At 46.4% G+C, this 22,147-nt stretch overlaps 1 protein-coding gene across 2 annotated transcripts in view; it reads left to right on the top strand.

The window, feature by feature from the left end:
• Positions 1 to 22,147, top strand: part of SLC25A48 (solute carrier family 25 member 48) — a 455,831-nt gene that overhangs the window by 37,946 nt on the left and 395,738 nt on the right. For both annotated transcript variants that reach the window (XM_073649535.1, XM_073649536.1), the window contains exon 3: positions 11,796 to 11,867. In XM_073649535.1, coding sequence (XP_073505636.1) covers positions 11,796 to 11,867 — 72 coding nt within the window. The remainder of the gene's footprint in view (positions 1 to 11,795; positions 11,868 to 22,147) is intronic.

Here is a 22,147-nt window from a genome sequence, read left to right as displayed (position 1 = left end):
TAAAAGGGTCCCCTAGACCCCTACCCCAAGCTTTTTAAGAGAATCATATATGGCGTGCCAGGAGACTCTATGGAATGCTTTCTCAGCATCCAACGATAGTATCTAATTACAAATTTTTAACTGCATCTAGCCCAGGAAATACTTTGTGCCTAGTAGCAGTGTCTGCTAGTAAGCGGATTATCCCGGCTGTTAAGCAAGCTGCACCACCTGTAGTTTAGACACTTAATTTTTTCAAAGGAAATGCTTCGGGACCATGGGATACTTAGTGAAGAGCATCAGGAGGCACCCCAAGGCATAGGGGCTGGGACTGGCAGTAGGATGCCTTGCGGTGGACAGCCGAGCTCGATCCTTATAAAAGCTTTTTAACTGCAGCAGCATTAGTGGACGCTACTGGAGCTGGAATTACCGCGGCTGCTGGCATGAGACTTGCCCTCCAATAGATCCTTGTAAATGGATTTAAAGTGTATTCATTCAAATTAGAGAGACAATTTAAATTAAAAAGCTTAGAGCTGCCTCCACCACAGGGGGGCTCGCTCGACCCACCAGCGGACAGGCACCAGTATTGGGAGAGGGGGGCTGGCCGTCAGGGTTCACCGCGGCTCTGGCACAAACCCGGCGACACGGAGGTGGCACGGGCAGGAGCGGACTGGCCGTGTCGGCTTCTCACTTTTTGGATTTCAGAAGGGCATGACATGCCTATATCTGTGTCTCCCCCTCCTTTTACTCCTCCACCTCTTTTATTTTCGCATGACTATATGTACTTGTCACTTTTCCATGTGTTAGTTATGTCTTCTGAGCAGTTTGTCAGCTTTTGGACACCTTTGAAGGTGTTTTCTATGTGTTTCTATGTGTTTTTGTTTGCCTGCCATTGGTTTTAACGGTGTTCGAAGGTGTTCGACGAACAGTTCGACGAACAGTTCGACGAACAGTTCGGCGAACACACGGGTGTTCGACGAACCGAACCGAACTCGAACACTACGGGGGTGGCTCAACACTACTTGTGATTGAAATATTTCTTGGATGTGCACCACCGTTTAAGTCTTGAAGCACACAGTCTGAATTATGCCCTGGTGATTGATCCTTTGAAAAAACAGCGTGGTGCCAGAATATTTCTCTTGCATTTGAACTGATTTTTAAATGCATCTAGCCTATGCAGACTGTGGTGACCCCTAACCAAACTCAGACGCTCAGCCCCCTAACGCCCCCCTTTCATTGACAATACAATCATGTAACTCTTACAACTGGATGGGTGAGGATCGGTCACAGCTTTATTAACTGTTTATACTCATTCCATTAGAAATGCATTTTATTTCTAAAATAATTCAGCTTGTTGCAGCATGCCCTGTGTCTCCAGTCTCCACAACGGCAAGTTGGCCAACAAGTGTAACTCTCCAACATGTCCTTTCTACTTCCGGGCCACGGAGGATCCTGCTTACTCGTATGCAGGACTCCGACCCCCATCCATCACTCTTAACGCTTGTTCCACTCCGTCCTGGAGTCCTGACAGTAATATGTCCAGTCCAATATCCATTAAGTGAACACCGTCGGGCCTTATGAGGCCTGCTTTATCTCCTTCCAGTTGTCGGTGTCGTATCACTACACAGCCTCTGTCTCTAATAAATTTTGCGATCCGAATATTTATTACCTGCCTTGTCCATTCGATGGCCGTGATGTCTCATGCACCTTGCCATACCGTTCTCGGCACAATCTCTGACCATACTATAGTTAGTTTTGTGAAAAATTCTCTGAAGCGCTCAGTGTCTAGTTTCATTATTGCCATTAGTTATGCGCTCTTGTGATAAGCTATGTCGTTTCCCCCGGCCTGTATAACTAAGATGACCGGACCTCTTGCCTCTCTCCCTAACTTGATTACCTAAATTAGTACATGTGGCCATTGCAGGCCTCTAATACCTCTCCAGTTCAAATATGTGTTATGAAACTCCAATTTCCTCCTGCCTGGGCAGACTTTCACCCTTCTTTCTGCACAATATATATACAAGTTCTTAATCATTGCATGGCAAAAAAACAGCAAGGAAGTGGTATTTACAGTTATATGAAAAAGTTTGGGCACCCCTATTAATCTTAAGCTTAATGTTTTATAAAAATTGGTGTTTTTGCAACAGCTATTTCAGTTTGATATATGTAATAACTGTTGGACACATTAATGTTTCTGCCTTGAAATGAGGTTTATTGTACTAACAGAAAATGTGCAATCTGCATTCAAACAAAATTTGACAGGTGAGTGCTGACGGAGTAGCCCCAGACCCTGACAAGATCACGGTGATTAAGGACTGGCCAAGACCCTCCAGCATAAAGGAAGTGCGGCAGTTCCTCGGGTTGGTAGGCTACTACCGAAGATTCATCTCCGGGTTCACCAAAATGGCAGCCCCTATGCAGGACCTCCTGTTAGGTCAGTCAAAGACTAAAAGTCAGAAGCCGCCCTTTAAGTGGGACAAGCGGGAGGAGGAGTCTTTCCGCCAGCTGAAGATGGCTCTCACGGGGGCCGCTCCGGGGATATAAGGCATGGTGAACGGCATTACTGTGGTAGCAGCCGCGCTGGCGGTGACAGTTCCCTCTGCTTCCGTCATCCTCTTCCCCCCTAGTCAACCATGGCCTACCTTCCGTTGCTTTTCTTCTGTAGGCAGCGGCTCCGCAGACAATCGTCGGTGTTGAGGACCTTGCGTCGCGTCCTGGTGACGTCAGCGTCCGCTCAGCTCCTTTCAGGACCTTGCGCAGCGTCCGTGCGTAAGGCGGGGCTCCAGTTCTCGTGCACTTTCGTCGTCCACGCCCCTCTTCTTCCCGCGCGGCGTCCCAGAAATGGCGCCCGATGGCGCGAAAAAGGCTGCGGATGGCGGGAAATAGCTGCGGATGGCGGGAAACTCCACCAAGGTAATTATTACAGTCTTTCTTCAGGCACGCAGTACCTGTTCGTGGCGGGCATGAAATCCTGCCGACTACGCCAAAGTTGACGCGCCCCCTGGGCCGTGTGGGGGGAACCCGGAACCGGGCCTTTTGTGGGATGCTGGGGGTTGTAGTCTCCGCGTGGCGGTGACCCGGTCCATGGCTCAGGGTGGTCAAACCGAATGGCAGTCTGTTTGTTGTACTTTAAATGTCCAACTGCGCCACCCGTGGATTGCGGTCAGGATGAACCACCGCTGCAGGGCAGACCGCTGAGGCTGGTGTTGTGGGTGCAGCAGAGTGTAGTATAACTCCCCATGGGAGGAGTATAGCCTCAGGGCAGAAAGTAGGGATGTTGGTGGTGATAGTACGCGGGAGCAGCATTAACCACACGGAGTCTGTGATGCAAGTCAGGGTCTTTACTGTAGGTGGTGTTAAGGGACCCATCTGGAATACAGGTTAACAATGGGGGCCTGGTCAGTCTGAGAGCACCTGGGAAATCCTGCTGGTCAGGGGGAGTTTGTAGGACTACCGTGTCGACTTACTCTTTCTTGGCTAACCCGCTGTAGTGTGGTGGTAGCCCACGTCCCTGAGTGTACCGTGTTGTTCTCACCCGTATGACTGGCGACTCGGGCCTTCCGTGCTTCTCACCCCTCCAGGGCAGTAGTGGTCCCTCTCGTGTGGCTGAGCCTCCAGGCTTCTTTGGGCCAGAGGACTTGAAGTCCCCTGTGTGGTGGTTTTCTGCTGCTGGGCTTATAACCCTCACAGCCTCGGACTCCAGTGTCCGGCTTTACAAGTCTCTGGCCAGGACGAACTCTGCTAGTTCCCCTCCTGGCCTTGTGCGTTCCTCCTTTGCCTACAGGGACTCCTCAGCCTGCTGCTGACCTGTCCCTGCCTTGTCTCTGGCTGGTCTCCTCTCACTAACCCCGCCCCAGATCCAGTTTATAAAGGGCAGGATTCTCCCCTCCCTGGACTGAGGCAGGAGGTGCTGCATGCTAATTGTCCCCAACCAGGGAACCTCTCACCTGCTCTCAGACATGACATTGCTGTCACTGTGGCAACCAGACCTCGGGGAGCCACTTATCTAATGAGAATTTTTAACTGTATCTAGCCTAGGCAGACTGTGGGTACCCCCAACCAAACTCAGATGCTCTGCATCTAACCCAGCCAATCATTTGATAGTATTGCTAATAGCAGAGTCGCATGGGCTCTAAACCTTGCATAGCCTGTGCATTTTTTCAGATCGCTAAGGATGACCCAACTCGTGTTATCTGTAAAATTTGTCACCAAAAGCAAAGTAGAGGACAAAAAATCCATAGTTTGAATACTTCATGCATGAACCGTCACATGGATATGAAGCATAAGTTGCAGTGCGAAGCTCACTGTGCTACAATGCGGCCTAGCGGGCTGGGACAACCACCATCTGCCCCACCTGTGTCATCCTGGGGAGACTAAAAGCTACTGCGTAGTCTTTTCCAAAAATTTGAGGGAATTACCACGGCAATGGTTTGGAAGAGGTATAAGAGTTTAGGTAGGACATTCATTTTTAGTATACTTATTCTGCCTAACCAGGAAAAATCCTTCACCATCCAAGAAGTAAGATCTTTATGGAGTTGTTCAATAAAGGGCCCAAAATTAAGATAAAATAGATGCGAGAGGTCTCTATGAATACGAATTCCTAAGTATTTGATACCCTGTGAGGGCCAGGCAAAGGGAAAGTTGGACTGGATGGAATCCTGTATGGAGGGAGGGAGACATCGAGGGCCTCAGACTTCGCTGCATTGATTTTAAAATTTGACCATGTAGCAAAGTGATCTATTTCAGCCATAACAGCAGGGATGGATATATGTGATTGAGTGATATATATGACGCGCCCCCTAGGCCTGTGCTGCGCAGGGGATACCCGGAGCCGGGCCTTCTCTAAGATGCTGGGGGTTGTAGTCTCCATGTGGCGGCGACCCGGTCCGTGCCCAGGGTGGTCAAACCAGTGGCAGTCTATTGGTATTGTAATTGTCCGACTACTCCACCCGTGGATTGCGGTTAGTGGGGACCGCCGCTGCGCTGCAGACCGCTGAGGCTGATGATACATGCGCAGCCAGGAATGGGAATACTCCCCACGGGAGAAGTATTGCCTCAGGGCAGCTACAGTGAATGTTGGGAGTGATGGTGTGAGCGTCCCAGTATTGATGGTGCTGGTGCGGCGATGAAACACAGAGACTTGTAATTGCAGTTTCCAATGCTTTACTCACAGTTGTTATTCTGGTCACTTGTGCACATGAGGGACCGCCTGAGCCGTGCTGCGTTCACCAGGCAAGGGACTCGACCAACTCCCAGGCAATTCCAGCGCGTGGCACAGGGCTCCCTTCCTTTCCTTTCTCTGGCCGTCCCCACCAGTGACCCACCTTTGTCCAGCTCCCTCGGGCCTTCTCTTGGCGAAACCTATCTCCGGTTTCCCTGACCCTATGCGGTATGCTTTCCTGGTGGATGTAGTGAGGGGTCGCACCAAGATGTGGTAACAACCTCCGGTCTTTGGCTGAGGAATCTGTTGCCTCCACCAATTTGGGTTCCGGTACCCTGTTCTGCCAACCCTTCACCCTGTATCTCCTGGGCATATGGGGTTCCTTCTGTCCTCGTGTCTCTGGGCCTTTCTCTGTGTTCCTTGCTTCCTTTCTCCTCTGTTCCAGTTCCTTTCTTACTTTCCTTTCAGTTCTTTCTTCTCTCTCTCAGGCTCCAGCCTTCCGTCAAGGCCTGCCTGCGGAGCAGAGCCTATGCAGAGGCTCTGCTTCCTGTCTTCTCCTCTCACTCTTGACACACTGAACTTCTAAGATGGTGCCCACCTTATATACCTCCTTCTATGTGTGAGCCCAGGTGACTTGCAACCAATGGGCTCCTACCTATGCCCAGAAACCCACCCCTATCTGCTCCTACACCACTGGGTATTCCACCCCCCGCCCCACTCCAGCCAGGAACAGATGCTGTCGTGCCTGCACTTCTGTCTAGTGGGAGCACCATTGACCTGTCCCTCGGAAATGGGGTGTGTGTGGTGCATGCAGCTAAACGAGTCCTGGTCCACACTCCATCCTTACCCGGGAGTGGAATATCACACCTCTGGTTTGAGGTGCAATACCCCTGTAGCAGCCGAGCCCTCGGGGTGCTACATATACTAGGACATCATCAGCGAATGCAGAGCACTTGTACTCGGTGCCTCCCACCTCAATCCACCTAATATTGGGGTTATCGCGAATTGATGAGAGCAGGTGCTCCATCACTAGGATGTATAAGAGAGGGGACAGAGGACATCCCTGCCTTGTCCCATTGGTGATTATGAAAGGTGATGAAAATGTTCCATTTATCTTCAGCCTAGCTGACGGATTGCGATACAGGGCCATGATTTTGGCTATAAAAGGGTCCCCTAGACCCCTACCCCAAGCTTTTTAAGAGAATAATATATGGCGTGCCAGGAGACTCTATGGAATGCTTTCTCAGCATCCAACGAGAGTATCTAATTACAAATTTTTAACTGCATCTAGCCCAGGCAATACTTTGGGCCTAGTAGCAGTGTCAGAGAGTCTGCGGAGTAGCCACCGCCTGTAGATCTAATTACAAATTTTTAACTGCATCTAGCCCAGGAAATACTTTGGACCTAGTAGCAGTGTCTGCTAGTCAGCGGATTATCCCACCTGTTAAACAAGCTACACCACCTGTTATTTGGACACTTAATTTTTTCAAAGGAAATGCTTCGGGCCCCCGGGACACTCAGTGAAGAGCATCGGGGAAGCACCCCAAGGCACAGGGGCTGGGATTGGCGGTAGGACACCTTGCGGTGGACCGCCATGCTCGATCCTTATAAAAGCTTTTTAACTGCAGCAGCTTTAGTAGACGCTACTGGAGCTGGAATTCCCATGGCTGCTGGCATCAGACTTGCCCTCCAATAGATCCTTGTAAAAGGATTTAAAGTGTACTCATTCAAATTACAGAGACAATTTAAATTAAAAAGATTAGACCTGCCTCCACCGCAGGGGGGCTCACTCGACCCACCAGCGGACAGGCACCAGTATTGTGAGAGGGGGGCTGGCCGTCAGGATCCACCGCAGCTCGTGCACAAACCCGGCGACACGGAGGTCGCACGGGCAGGAACGGACTGGCCGTGTCAGCTTCGCACTTTTTTGGTTTTAGAAGGGCATGACATGCCTATATCTGTGTCTCCCCCTCCTTTTACTCCTCCACCTCTTTTCTTTTCGCATGACTATACAGTATGTACTTGTCAGTTTTCCTTGTGTTAGTTGTGTCTTCTGAGCAGTTTGTCAGATTTTGGACACCTTTGAAGGTGTTTTCTATGTGTTTTTATGTGTTTTTGTTTGCCTGCCATTGGTTTTAACAGTGTTCGAAGGTGTTCGACGAACAGTTCGGCGAACACACGGGTGTTCGACGAACCGAACCGAACTCGAACACTATGGGGATGGCTCAACTCTACTGCTGACCTGGTGGTAGGGCCTTACCTTTGGAGATCACTCTCCCTGAACACTGGGACCTCCTTGACTCCTAGCCCTGGGACTGTAATCAGCGTTTGGTGAACCTGGGACCTGTAGTCCTCCAGGGGTTCCGGTGGTGCCTACTGAGTATTAATGTCCCTGTAGGCGCAGACCCTGTGTCCGGTATATATATCGGGATGAGCCTGGTATGCTCCACTGCCCCCTTGCTACTTCTTCCTTCTCCTCTCGCCTTCGGCCCACTCAAGGCCCTCACTAGGCCTTCACACCTGCTGTAGGCCTTGGCTCGCCTAAGCACAGCAGCCAGCTTGCTGCTCTCTTCACTGCTCTCTGAGCGTCAGCACGCTCTCTGCTCAACTCTGAGCTGTGTTCCTCTCTGTCTCTGAACACTGACTGAGAACTCCAACTGAGCTGCCTGCCTCCACCCTCCCTTTATATATCCCTATTAGGGCTCCCTCTTCTGGTCTGAGGTGGTAGGGTGGAGGTGTGTGAATGTGTGAGGGCCTCTTGTGGAGAAGTCCATCCATGCACCCTTCTGGGTTCAGTGGCACCAATGCGTAGCAGGGCGCCATAGTAGCAGAGCTGGAGCCGTCCTGGGAACCATGGAAAGGTAAGTCTGAGGTTGGATTATTATTTTATTTTTATTGCAGGAGATCGTTGGCTTCAGCTGTAATGGGCGTGATGGTAAGAATGGTTTAATTTAGAACAGTAAAGAATTGTGCTGACGCCGGCCCTGGTGTGTGGCTTGCGTGCCTGCTTCTAGAGGGGGGCATCTGCCCCCCCTGCCCCACGGTGGGTACGCCCATGCTCCAGTCCAGTGTGCAAGTCAGTGCTACCTGGCAGCTGGATGACTCTCTTACCATCCGGGGTCCCTGGCGCGGCTTTTCATTTACCAGGACGTCATCTGTGCATTGTGCTCATCTTTATTTAGTGGCTATGAATTTATTTTTTGTTCATTCATTCACAGTTGTAGCAGCCAGAACTTTCTCATCTTTACGTAGCTTCAGTATAGGACATCTGGCTTTTTTGTGTGTGTAAGACTGTGTTCACACATTGCAGAAATGCTGTGTTTTTTGTTCTCTGCAGGTGTCTGCACCAAACTACACAATAACAATCTTCTCTGATTATTGCAGCATATTTTAGACCTTTTCCCCCTTACTTGATGCGTTTTTGGTGCAGATTTGAAGCCGCGTTTCTAATGTGTTTTTTATAGTACTGAAAAACTATGATTCTGCACTTTTAAAAAGTAACTGCAGTCTTACATACTTTTTTTTAGGCTCGTCATAGAAGTCTACAGAGAAAAAAAAGCATCAAAACCGCACAGTTCATCAGCATCTTTAGATGCACAGGGGGCGCAGTTTTCATGAAATCACATCCAGTTTGCTTGGACAGTTCATCACAGCAGCATTTCTGTGCAAAAAAAAACAGCCGGAAAAACACTGTATTTGCACTACATGTGACCATGCTTTAAATGTCCAAGCAAAGTGGATGTGATTTCATGAAATCTCCACCCTCGGTGAATCTAAAGACGCTGCTGTACTCTGCAGTTTTGGTGTATTTTTTTCTCTTTATGCTTCTTTGTGGAGCCTGAAAAAACTCAAGGAAAAAAAAAGGCTGCTGCATTTTTAAGCGCAGAATCAAAGCGTTTCTGTAGTATTAAAAATGCGGATTCACATCTGTACCATAAACGCATCAAATATGGGGGAACACCCATAAAAGAAACGCAGCAAACACACAATAATTAGAGAAGTTTGTTATAACATCATGAGGTGCGTTCATCTGTAGAAAATGTGTAGAAAAAAGCCGTAGAAAAAATGCTGCGTTTACAATACATGTGAACACGGCCTCAGCATTACATTTTTGTTAAAAAAAATGTTTACATCATTTACTGATTCCTGTAAATAATCTAATCGTTGGGTTGTGCTGGTCATTACAATTACAGGGAAACCAAATAGGTCTTTTATTTGTTGATTTGTGATGTTTATTACTTTTTAAAAAAGCTAATTAAAATTGACATTATTGTTATTGTTTTTCATTATATTTTAGTAATTTTATAGGAATAAAAGATCTCTCTTACTCTCTCTGTAGAATCTAGTCAAATAGAAATACACTTCTGTGTACAAAGTGTCGGTCAATCTGTCTGTGGAGTCAGATCCTGCAGTACAGATCAAGTACACAAAATTCTCTATCTTGCTACACTGGTGCCTATGGCTCAGTATGTTTGGCTCCTGCCTGTAATGTTGAGGGTTGTGAGTTTGAGACCTGGTAAGACTCACAAAAAAAAGAGAAAGTGACATTTTTGGAATTGCTTTTTATTATTTTTAGAAGTTTTATTGACACAAAAAAATCTGACTTTTTCTTCACTGCTGTATGCAATGTACATGAATTATCTGCTTCTGGGTTCATTGTCTGCAATACATGTCAAGATTACCAAATTCACCTATGTTTATCATTGTCTGCTTTGGCTCCTAGCTAAAGCTACTGCTTGAGAACATGGATATATGAGTTTGGGTCCTGGGGGAAACCTGATCACAGGAGATGAAAAAGGGTGAACATACAAATACTTCTTACTAAATTAGAATATCATCAAAAATTAATTTATTTCAGTTCTTCATTACAAAAAGTGAAACTCCTATATTATATAGAGTCATTACAAACAGAGTGATCTATTTCAAGTGTTTATTTCTGTTAATGTTGATGATTATGGCTTACAGCCAATGACAACACAAAAGTTTCCAATTTAGTGAAAAGCACCTGTATAATTTAAATTGTGCACTGAGCAGAGAAGTGGCCTTGCCCCCACAGAGGAGGAGCTGTAGTGATAAAAATGTCCGATGAGTTTTAGAATCTGGGATGATGGGACTGAGCCCTCAAATTGGGACAGTCATGCAGTATCTGGGACATTTGGGAGCTATGCTATACTGATAATCTCTTGCTGATTAAACATTGATTGTATTGAAACTACAGCACACAGCTCAGTATGTGAAACAACGCTGGAATCAGGCTCTTTTGCACTATATTAGGACCCTTCACACGTCCTGATCATTTAGTATCAGTGTGACAAGTACTGGAGGAAAATGAAGAATACAAATGACAGACATTTAGGTGTTAGGCCACGGCCCCATTATCAGTATTTGATCAGTATTTTTTCTCAGGAGTGGGAGACAAAACCAGGAATGGGTGATAAATGCAGAATTGGTGACTTGTTTCTATTATACCTTTTCTCTGATTGTTCCTCACTTGATTTTGGCTCCCACTAATGAGAAAAAATTCTGACCAAATACTGATAGTGGGATTGTGGCCTTAGATGAGCAAAGATAGATGGTAGATAGGAATATGTCAGTGAGATATATATATAATCAGTGCTTTGTGGGTGTACTTTTCTGTACTTGTATTTATCTAATAAATAGATGAAAAATGGAGTGATGTTCCCTTATTTTTAATATCCAGCTGAGGGAAAGCAGACAACTGTGAGCTGGTGTTATTATTCTGGGAAGGGGCCAATATCCATGCATCTTCCCAGACCATTAATAACATCTCACAGCTCTCTGCATATCCTTTACTAGTTTTTAAAAAGGGGGGACTCAAAAAAACATGACATGTGGTGCCCCCTATTTTTATTAACCAACAAAGGCTAAAACAGACAGCTGTGGGTTGATCTCAATAGGCTGGGTTGGGGCCATGGATATTGGCCCCCTCCCAGACTAATAACACCAGCCCTCAGCCACCACAGAAATGAAGCATCCATTAGATTTGTCAGCTCTAGTGCTTAGTCTCAGCTCTTCCAGATTGCCCTGGTGCATTGGCATTTGGGGTAATGGTTTTGGGGTTGATGTGAGCTGTGTAATGTCCACTGACATCAAAATTTGAGTGGTTCTATGTATGTAAGTGTCTCCAGTACATGTGAAAACTGTCACCACACTTACTGGACACACGCGTGAAGGGTGCCTTATGCTGCTCTCAGACTAAAAAGCAAAAACCTGCTGACAGATTCTCTTTAAGATAAATGTCTTAACTTCTATTGTTAACAGAGGCACTTTTGAGGGATATGTTTTTAAATAGATCATAAAAACTGGTGGTTCCCATTTACTTACTATGGGTAATTCAATATTTTTTATCGCAGAAGTATTGCAGACTGTGCTATCTTTTCTACAAAAAAAGAAAGAAAAGTCTTTTGGAATGGAGACAATTTTAATTTTTAAATATTCTACAAATAGTGATTTTAAGGGGTCAAAAGGATAAGCCATAATGAATAACTATAAGATGTGGGTGCCACCCTTGGGGCCAACATGCAACTTGTAATGACAGAGAAGGTGGCCTTGCTTCTTTCTATTCACTGCTATGGGATTTGTGAATGGAGCTAAGCAGCTAGAATGAAATATAATTCCAAATCTGTTATATTCACAGGCTCGATTACAAGCTGGCCAAGGATATGGATCGACGTTTAACTGTATTTTCACAATTTACAGAAATGAAAAAGTAAGTATAGGAAGATTATAAACATTATACAGCTAGCATATTCCAAATAAATCTTAACCACAGTATTGACATAAAGTCCATGGAAGAAAAATATTATTTAGCTTTGAAGCCAATACCTGCACCATATTTCACACATGACTGTGAACAACCAATATTTCTTTTTGCTGTTTGATTTGGATTTCTGTTTTGAAGAAGTTTGATAATATCCTCTATAGTTTCCATTGATTAGGCCAGGGTCACACTAGCATATATTCTCTCATGGAAGAGAATCAAGCCTTTTATGTAAATGACACTCTGATTAGAATATGATCAGAGTGTGAACATAGTGTGATCCGATTCGCTCGGATGAGGAGAGGATGGAAAACAAAATTCTACATCTTCTCCATTCTGACATTCTGTAACAAATTGGATTGCACTCAGATGTCATCCGAGTGCAGTCTGATGTTTTCCGTGGACTCATTGACTCCAAATATCAGATCAAACTTGGGCATGCTTGGTATGAGGAAAAAATGAGACATGTGCACAGCCCCTTAGCATAACATTGGTCCGAGTGTAATTACGTGTTTTGTTGGATCGCACTCAGACCAAAAATCTGGTCATGTGCACAAGCCACAATGTTGGGGCTATATTGGCTTTCAATTAGCAAAGTCCAACACCTTGTTATAGAGGACCTTTCACCAAATATTTGATGTTGAACTACACACACAAAGTATTAGTGGCTGCAGAGCAGACAAGCTTATTTTTTTCTTTAATTTCACCTCTTTGCTGTACGGGCATATAAAGAGTTAATTTTTTTTTAAAGTCAAATTGAGTGTTAGATGTTGGTGTACACTTGGGGCGTGAACTTCTCCCTGTGTGAACGTGGAAAATATTGTCCTCCATTTAGAGTTTTGCATCAGTGTGTCAGTGAAGCTATTCACACGTGATATCTGTGAAGAATAGTAATCTACAGGCCAGCTATTTAAAACCATGGGTGTTTGTCAGACGTATCACATAACTGCAGTTCAAATCCAGCCATTTGCAGTGAACGTGGAAAACATTATCCTCCATTTAAAATGGGCAAGGCGCATGGCAAGGGACGGGGAAGTGGTAATGGTGCATGCAGAGGCCGAGGCCGTGGGCAAGCTGAAATTGTGCCACAACAAACACCCACATCTTGTCTCTCGACCTTCCTGTCCTAAATTTTAAGGGCCCGCATCACACCACTATTAAACCCAGGGCAGTGTCAAAAGGTTGTTGTTGGAAAGCAGAAAATGCTTCCAGTCACTTTGCCACCACCATCACCACCACCACCACCCTGTCTTCCACACGGTCAAGTCTCAGTAGCTGTGAGTCTGGACCGCATATTCCTCACCCTGATCCTCCTTCCTCCCACCATGCCGAGTACCCAGAGACAACTGATCCCACACTTGGACACTCCGAAGAGCTGTTCACTTTTCCATTTATAGATTCAGGCCTCTCGCTTAAAGTGGGGCAAGAGGAGAACGTGTGTAGCGATGCCCAAATATTTGAACAGCCACAGTCACACGAAGGCGACGGTGGGAAAGTGCAATTACTGTCAATAGAGGTGGATGATAATGAAACACAATTGCCAGAAAGTTAGAAGGAGGACCAGGGTGTGGAAGTGGAAGACGAGATGGTGGACGATATAGTCACTGACCCAACCTGGCACGGGAACATGCAGTGCAAGGACAGCAGCACACAGGGGGAGGGAGGCGTAGCATTATAACAGGCAGGAACAAGCAATGTGGTGGCCATAGACACAAGGCGGGCAACCTTTCCCTGGAACACCAAAACAACAGAAGTTGCCAGTACAACTGTTATGTCCTCCAGAGTCTGGTTGTTTTTTAAAGACTCTGCAGATAACCCCAATAAGGCGATTTGTACCATCTGCGATGCCAGCATCAGCAGGGGTAGCAAAACTAGCAGCCTGACCACCACCAGCATGATCAGGCACATGGTAGCAAAGAACCCGACTAGGTGAGCTTAACGCCAGGGTCCAGAAACTGTGTCTGCAGATGATACCACTGCTTGTGCGTGCATGCCAATCCCCTGTCCATGGTGCATGCAAAGATGCCTCCCGGCCTGCACCTGTCATTGTACACTCTCAACAAGGACTATCAGCAAGCACATCCACGTCCCTGTCCCAAGTGCAGCGTTCAGTTTTCCCTACCTAAGTCCATGGAATTCAAGCGCAAATACGCAGCCAACGCCCAACAGGCCACACTACTAAATTCACACATTTCGCGAATGCTTGCGCTCGAAAAGTTGCCTTTCAGGCTTGTGGAGATGGAAGCTTTCCGCCACATGATGGTGGCGGCCATCCCTCAGTACTCAGTCCCCAGCCGCCACTATTTCTCCCAATGTGCTGTCCCAGCATTACAGAAGCACGTGTCCCACAACATTAGCCATGCCCTCAACAAAACAGTTACTAGAAAAGTCCACCTAACCACAGACAAGTGGACAAGTGCTTGTGGGCGAGGACGGTACATCTTGCTGACGGCACATTGGGTTAATAAAGTGGAAGCCGGGACCCAGTCAGACCTTGCGACAGAACACGTCCTCCAGATGCCAAGGATTGCGGGCCTTGGGTCAATCAGGGTTATCCCCACATTCTACAGCTCCTGTACCTCCTCCTCTTTAGTCACCATCTCCAAAATTACCACATCAGTCACAAGCTGGAAGCACTGCAGCACTGCACGGTCAAGGGGCAACATGCTGTGCTGAAGTTAATATGCTTAGGTGACAAACCGCACACCGCTGAAGAGTTGTGTACAGCTCTGAAAGAGCAGGCAGATCTGTGGCTGACACAGCTGAACCTACAGCCATGCATGGTCATGTGTGACAATAGCTGGAACCTGGTGGCGGCTCTGAAGTGTGGTGAGCTCAAGCACATTGGCCAGGTATGGTACGTGTGTAACCTCGTGGTTCAGCGGTTTCTTAAAATCTACCCGGATCTGCCAGATATGCTTGTCAAAGTACGCCACTTGTTTGCCCATTTTAAAAAGTCAGCTACAGCTTCCACCGCCCTTGCCGTGCTTCAGTAGCGTTTGCAGCTTTCAGCTCACCGACTGGTGTGCAATGTCCTCACGCATTGGAACTCAACATTGCAGATGTTGGGAAGGATTTGTGAGTAGCAAAGGGCAGTTGTTGACTACCAGCATCAACACAGCCATCGTTATTCAGGGCAGCCTCCACACATAAGACCTTAGGAGTGGGCATGGATGTCAGACATCTGTGCCATCCTCCAAAACTTTGAGGACTCCACCAAGATGGTGAGCAGTGACGACGCCATAATTAACGTCACCATCCCGCTTCTCTGTCTTCTGAAACTCTCACTGCTCACAATTAAAGAGGAGGCATTGCAGGCAGACACGATGAGATAGAGCAAGGAACCATATAGGGTGATTCTATACAGCCCAGCCTCATCTCATCCCAACGAGGATTGGGTGACAATGAGGAAGAGGAGGACGAGGAAGAACAGGAGCTAATTTCCTGCACTATAGATGGTACTACCCGCACAGCTGTCATACCGTCTGTTCAGCGTGGATGGCCTGAGGAGAGGGAGGAGGAGGAGGAGAATATGGTCAGTCGTGATTTGGTGAGGACACAGAAGTATTGCCTTTTTGTAGTCTGGCACACATGGCTGAGTTTATGTTATGCTGCCTTTCCCGTGACCCTCGCATCTACCAAATTTTGGATGACAGTCATTACTGGTTGGGGCAACTTCCAGACCCACGCTACAAGGAGAACTTTCTATCTCTTATTCCCGCGGTGGACAGGTCTGCTAAAATGGGGCAGTACCAGAAGGCCCTTGTTGCGGAATTATTTAAAAAAAATTCCCATCTGAAAACGTTGGCAGCAGAGGTCACAGTTCATTGGACAACCAAGGAGTACAGGCGAGAGAGACACAAATCCAATCCAGCAGAGGCAGGGGAACACTGTCAAATTTCTGGGACAGTTTTCTCAGACGCTACCATCGCGTAAGCTCTGATGTGCCGGTAATATCACAAGGAGGGAAAAGTTTGGGAAGATGCTGAAGGAGTACCTTTCCAACCATAGCAACGTCCTTAGTGATTCCTCTGTGCCTTATAATTATTGGGTATCCAAGCAGGACACGTGACATGACCTGGCTCTCACCCCTTGGAGGTCCTGGCCTGCCCTGCCGCTAGCGTTTTGTCAGAGCTGGATTTTAGTGCCGCCGGGAGAATTATAACTGATAGAGGCATCCACCTGTCAACTGAAAATGCTGACAGGCTGCCTCTTATAAAAAATAAACAAGGGCTGTATTGGGCCAGACTTCTCAACACCACCGAATGATAGCAGCTTAACATGAACTCAAATGCAATGTCTGTTTTGGGGAGTTCTAACTCTATTCCCATGCACCTATGATTTCTCACCCAGACATGGGTATGCACTTCCTGATTTTGTCTATTTGCTCTTGTTCTCCTCCTTCTCCTCATCCTCCACCACCATATCACCACCATATCTACCATATCACCATATCTACGTCTCTTGCAAGGAGCATTGGAGTGCCTCCAAATTTTTGGCAGCCCTTGAATTCACTGCATAGGCAATAACAGTATGGGAGACCCACTTTCTAATAATGGGAACATTTTTTTCACGAGGCCTTCCTCTATGTCTCTTGCAAGTGGCATTGGAGTGCCTCCAAATTTTTGTCAGCCCTTGCATTCACTGCATAGGTAATAAGTGTATGGCAGACCCATTTTCTAATAATGGGAAAAAACATTTCATGAGGCCCTCCTCTACGTCTCTTGCAAGAGGTATTGGAGTGCATCCCAATTTTTGGTTGCCCTTGCATTCACTGCATAGGCAATAACAGTATGGGGACCCAGTTCCTAATAATGGGAAATAAAAATTCATAAGGCCCTCCTCTATGTCTCTTCCCAGGGGCAATGGAGTGCGTCTAAATTTTTGGCTGCCCTTGCAGTCACTGCATACGCAAGAATAGTATGGGAGAACCACTCCTTTCTAATGGGAACATTTTGTTACTAAGGCCCACCTCTATGTGTTTTTAAATTGGTTTTAGGGGTTTTCCTAAATTTTGGCAGCTGTTGTACTCACTGCATACCCTATAACTGTATAGCAGAACTGCTCCTTTCTAATGGGAACATGTCGCTACTGAGGCCCACCTCTATGTATCTTTAAAATGGTATTAGGGTTTTCCCAAATTTTAGCAGCCGTTGTACTCACTGCATACCCTATAACTGTATAGCCGAACCGCTCCTTTCTAATGGGAACATGTCGTTACTGAGGCCCACCTCTATGTGTCTTTAAATTGGTATTGGGGTTTTTCCCCAATTTTGGCAGCCATTGTACTCACTGGATAGCCTATAACTGTATAGCAGAACCGCTCCTTTCTAATGGGAACATGTTTAAATTGGTATTGGGGTTTTTCCCAAATTTAGGCAGCCCTTGCAGTCACTGCATAGGCATTACCACTATAGGAGACCCACTCGTTTATAATGGGATCATTTATTTTACTGAGGTTCTCCTCTATGTCTCTTCAAAGGGGTATTGGGGTGCGTCCAAATTTTTGTCAGCCCTTGCAGTCACTGCAGTGCATATGCAATAACAGTAAAGGAGACACACTCATTAATAATGGGAAAAACAAAGCATAGCCAGCTGATGGCTAACAATAGCAAGTGACGACTGCTGGCCCTTTAAGAATAGTAAGGGCCGCCTGATGGCCCTATAAAAATAGACTTTGTGACTTTCACAGTTCCTCCTTCAGGAACAACAAAGCATAGCTGTTTACTGGCCCTTTAAGAATAGTAAGGCTGTAAAATTAGTGTTTGTGACTTTTACAATCCCTCCTTCATAAATGAAACAGGAGGTGTCTGATGATGTTTCACACACCACATGGCCAGATAAGGTTGTAAAATGTTAAAATGACATTTACTGGTGAATGTATTTTTCACCGTTGAAAGCAATGCATTCAAAAGTGTAAAAATGCATCAAAAACAGTGTGAACATAGCCCAAGGTGTGGAGGAGCATTTTTTTTTTTGCCTGATATACAAGTCATTACCCTGGAAAGGATGTTCCATAACATTTTTCACAGGAAAATCCATTTTGGTTTAGTTTTTGTATGCTTTATTGTGAGTCCGTAAAAGTGGTGCAATACTCTGACAACGTTGTTGACAGCAGTGACCGGGGAGTCAGAGATGCTTCCAGAGGTCTTACCCATGCTGTTCTCATGTCATTTGAACACTGTTCCCATTGATTTGGGCAATTTTTAGGCCCTCTGCCGACCGCCGAAGGAGGGGTGCCTAAAAAATGCTCGAGTTTCCCATAGACTTACATTGGGCTCGTTACTCGGACTGAGCACTCGAGCATTCCAATTTGCTCGACTTGAACAATGAGTACCCGAGCATTTTAGTGCTCGCTCATCACTACACAGCACGCATCGGTCTCCTCTATTTGTTGGATGAGACTCGCCTATTGAAGTCTATGGATATGCAAAAAAAATAAAATTGATCTCATATGAATTAATTGTACTTATTTATAAAGCACCAGTATCTCAACAGCCCTTTAAAGTCATTATTGTCACTGTCCCCATTGGGGCTTGCAATATAGATTCCATATCAGTATGTCTTTGGAGTGTGGGATGAAACCCACACAAACACGGGGAGGACATACAAACCCCTTGCAGATGTTTTCCTTGGTGGGATTTGAACCAAGGAACTCAGTGCTGCAAAGCTGTAATGCAAACCACTGAGCCATCGTGCTGCATCATCCATATTGTATCCAATTTTTAAAGATATCTTTCTATTACTAACATCAGAAACTATATTTGTCTTGTAAATTTTATTCATTTCTGATATATAAAAATGAAGGCCACATGAATGACAATACAGGTGAAAAATCGTCTGTTTTGATGGATGAAAATCAGATGATTTTTTTATACACTTAGGTAAACTAGAAGAGTTTTTCCACTACTAATTTCATCCCTTTTTATATGTCTCAACTCTTTCTAACAATCAGTTTTCTAATATACCTCTATTACCTGCCTTGTTCCTGTAAGCTCATCTCTGAGTGAGTGATGTAATACTTTGTTGTGCTTTAGGCTCTGCTACTTCCGGTCTGAAAACCGTAATCAAACAACTCAGTAGTGCACATCAATGGTAGGGCCTGGGCTACCTCGGTGAGTGACAGTAATCTGAGCTTGCATGCTCAGATCAGACTTCACCCTCTTCCTCTGCCTGGATCCTGATGATGCTGTGGAGTGCCGTGCCTTCAGCTGACAAGTGCTGCAATGTGCTGCTTGTTATAAGGCCACGGCCCCACTATGAGTATTTGGTCAGTATTTTTTCTCAAGAGTGGGAGCCAAAGCCAGATGAGGAACACTCAGAGAAAAGGTATAATAGAAACAAGAGCACCAATCATTTATCATCCACTCCTGGTTTTGGCTACCACTCCTGAGAAAAAATATTGACCGAATACTGACCAAATACTGATAGTGGGGCCGTGGCCTTAGAAAGTATATCGCAGGACTTGTCAGCTGAAGGCACAGCACTTGAAAGTATTGGCAGGATGCAAGCAGAGAGGAGAATGAAGCCTGATCTGAGTGAAAGGGGGAGGTGTGGTACCCCAGGGGTCCGGTTGCCACAGTGGCATTGCCTCCCTCACAAGAGGTGATGCCATGCCTGGAAGCAAGCAGGGGTCCCTTAATCAGGTTTTACTAAGCATGCAACACTTTCCTGGCTCCAGACCAGCAAGGGGAGTTCCTCCCCTTAGCAACTGGGATCTGGGGGCGGGGTTAGTTAGACTTCGTGTGAGGAGTTGAAGTCAGGACGTCAAGGAGAGAGGAGCTGGGGACTGGAGCTGCGCGGCAGTTCACCTCAGAAGAACCAGCACAGAAGAACCGGACACGGGAGTCCGAGGCTGTGGGGCACCGAAGGCCCAGCAGTAGAAACCGGAGGGCAGGCGACTGCAGGTTTCCTGGCCCCATCAGACGCCCGGAGACTCAGCAGCATCGCAGGGTCCAGCACCACCACGTGGGAGCGATGCACCAGCAAGGCCTGAGCTGCCTGCCATACAGGTGAGCACAGAAACGTTGCACTCAGGGACGAGGGCCACCGCACAGCTACAAGCAGCAGGGCCAAAGAGTTTAGTGGAAAGTGAAGGCCTCCAACTTCACCTGGCAAGGAGGATTCTTTACTTGCTTCCAGGCTGCCCGGACTTCCACTTCTAGCCAGTACCCTAGTCCCGGCTTGTCTAATCACCACCAATAAAGATAAGAGGAAACCGTCATTAAGTTGTGGACTGATTATTGCTGAGCCATCAACCCCTGCACTACAACGCCCAGCATAACCCATAACATCTACACTGGCCTGGAGCTAAGCTCTACCTGTGGAGAGCCACACCATCCCTGCTGCAGTAACATCAGCTCCAGAAGACATGCTCCGCAGCAGCGGCTCCCTTAGCCGCATACCACAGGTGGCGTCACAAACTTTATACAATCACTTTAAATCCCCTATCAATAACCCCTTTTTATTGACCGCCCTGGGTCACGGACTGGGTCACCGCCACTGTGACATCCCCCGGCATCTACTGGCCCGGCACCGGGTACCCCACGGCCCAGGGGGCACGTCAGAGGCACACTGCTGCTACTGACACGCTGTGGGCTAGATCTGAGTTCTCTTTGCCCTGTGTCCCCTCTTCTATAAAGGACTGAGAGTTGAGTGTGGAGTGTGTAGTGTGATAGAGGATTTTCTTTGCTCACTGTTACATTGTCCATGGGACTGAAACCGACTTCAAACAAGAGAGGAGATCTTAGATCCGGATTGACAGACTCTCTTTTACTGTGCAATTCTTCTACACATGGCTGCAGCATACAGATTAAGACATGGTCTCTTGTTAGTGAAGTACCCTTGGTTATGTGCCTTCTCAGTGTTCGTCCTTGTCCTGTCCTGAGACTCAACATCTTCCACTTCCTCTGCGACCCAGCTGAGAATCTCCCCATGACGGATATAGAGGCCTGCTTCTGAGCACCTCTTGTGGGCTGTAAGCCCAGGACTGTGCCGCCGTCCCCATTCTGTTCAGACATCTTGCACTATTAAAACCCTTTCTCCACTGCTGTATCTTTTGTTGAATCTGTCTCCTTGTCCGTTCAGACTTTTTCCTACACTCCACTCTCTCTGGTATGGGACCTGCACCAATACCATTCTGTAGGGGTCGTAGGGCCCAGAAGTCGGGTTTTCTTGTCATGGACGACACCCCGACTAACTCCTCAACTAACTGTCTGTAACCAGAAATTGTTTTCTATAAAAACTGTCCTAACCCCTCCCAGCTAATGATGCAACCCCTGAGTTTAACTATCTAATGTCTAAGTGGTGTAATGTAAACTATATCCCTACCTATTGTATGGTTCTCCCCTGGACAGACCTCTCACACCCCAGGGACGGCCTTAGGCAAAGCCTATAGGAGAACCATATAATAACAGCCATAGGGATAAAACACCACAAAACACTTTATCCAATAAACATAACGCCTACATGTAACATAATGATTTAACTTAATTAACCCCTGTTGACTCGGCGTCTTCTCAGCCCACCACCCTCCTACATGAGCTCGGTCACGTTTGCTGCTGACTGACTCCACTGATGCTTTGAAGTGCCGTGTCTTCAGTTGACAAGCCGTGGGATTTGCTTTCTAATGATTAGCAGCAATTCGCAGAAATTGTCAGCTGAAGGCACGGTGCTCTAAAGCATCAGCAGGATACAGGCAGAGGAGAGTGAAATCTGATCTAAGCATGCGTGCTCATACTACTGTCACTCACCGAGAGGTAGTCCTGCCCCCACCAATGACGCGCACTGCTCTGTTCCTCCGATTCCAGTTTTGAGACTAGAAGTAGCAAAACCAGACAGACGACAGAGGAAAATAGCACCCCAACAGAGAGCTTACAGGAGCAAGGCAGGTAATAGACATTTGAGGGCTAGTGTTTTAGGGGGACAAGTTGTTCTTTTGAATAACACCATTCATTTTATTACATGATGCACAGTGCACTGAAATTGCAAAAAAGATTTCACAATTGTTTTTTTATATTTTTATTCACCATGTTCACTATGTGGTAAAACTGACCTAGCAATATGATTTTCCAGGTCAGTAGGAGCATGCAGATACCAAACGTGTAGTTTAATTTTTTGCTTAAGTGGTGAAATTTTTTTTTCGGAAATTTGTAAAAAAAAACAAAAAAAAACTTTCTTGCCATTTCCCAAAACCAGTAATGCTTTCAATCTTTCTGCTCCGAGCAGCC

This window comes from Phyllobates terribilis, unplaced genomic scaffold, assembly GCF_046119375.1.
Source record: "Phyllobates terribilis strain yellow unplaced genomic scaffold, ASM4611937v1 Scaffold_10__3_contigs__length_209671492, whole genome shotgun sequence".
NCBI lineage: Eukaryota > Metazoa > Chordata > Amphibia > Anura > Dendrobatidae > Phyllobates > Phyllobates terribilis.
This window is presented reverse-complemented; position numbering and strand designations above follow the sequence as displayed.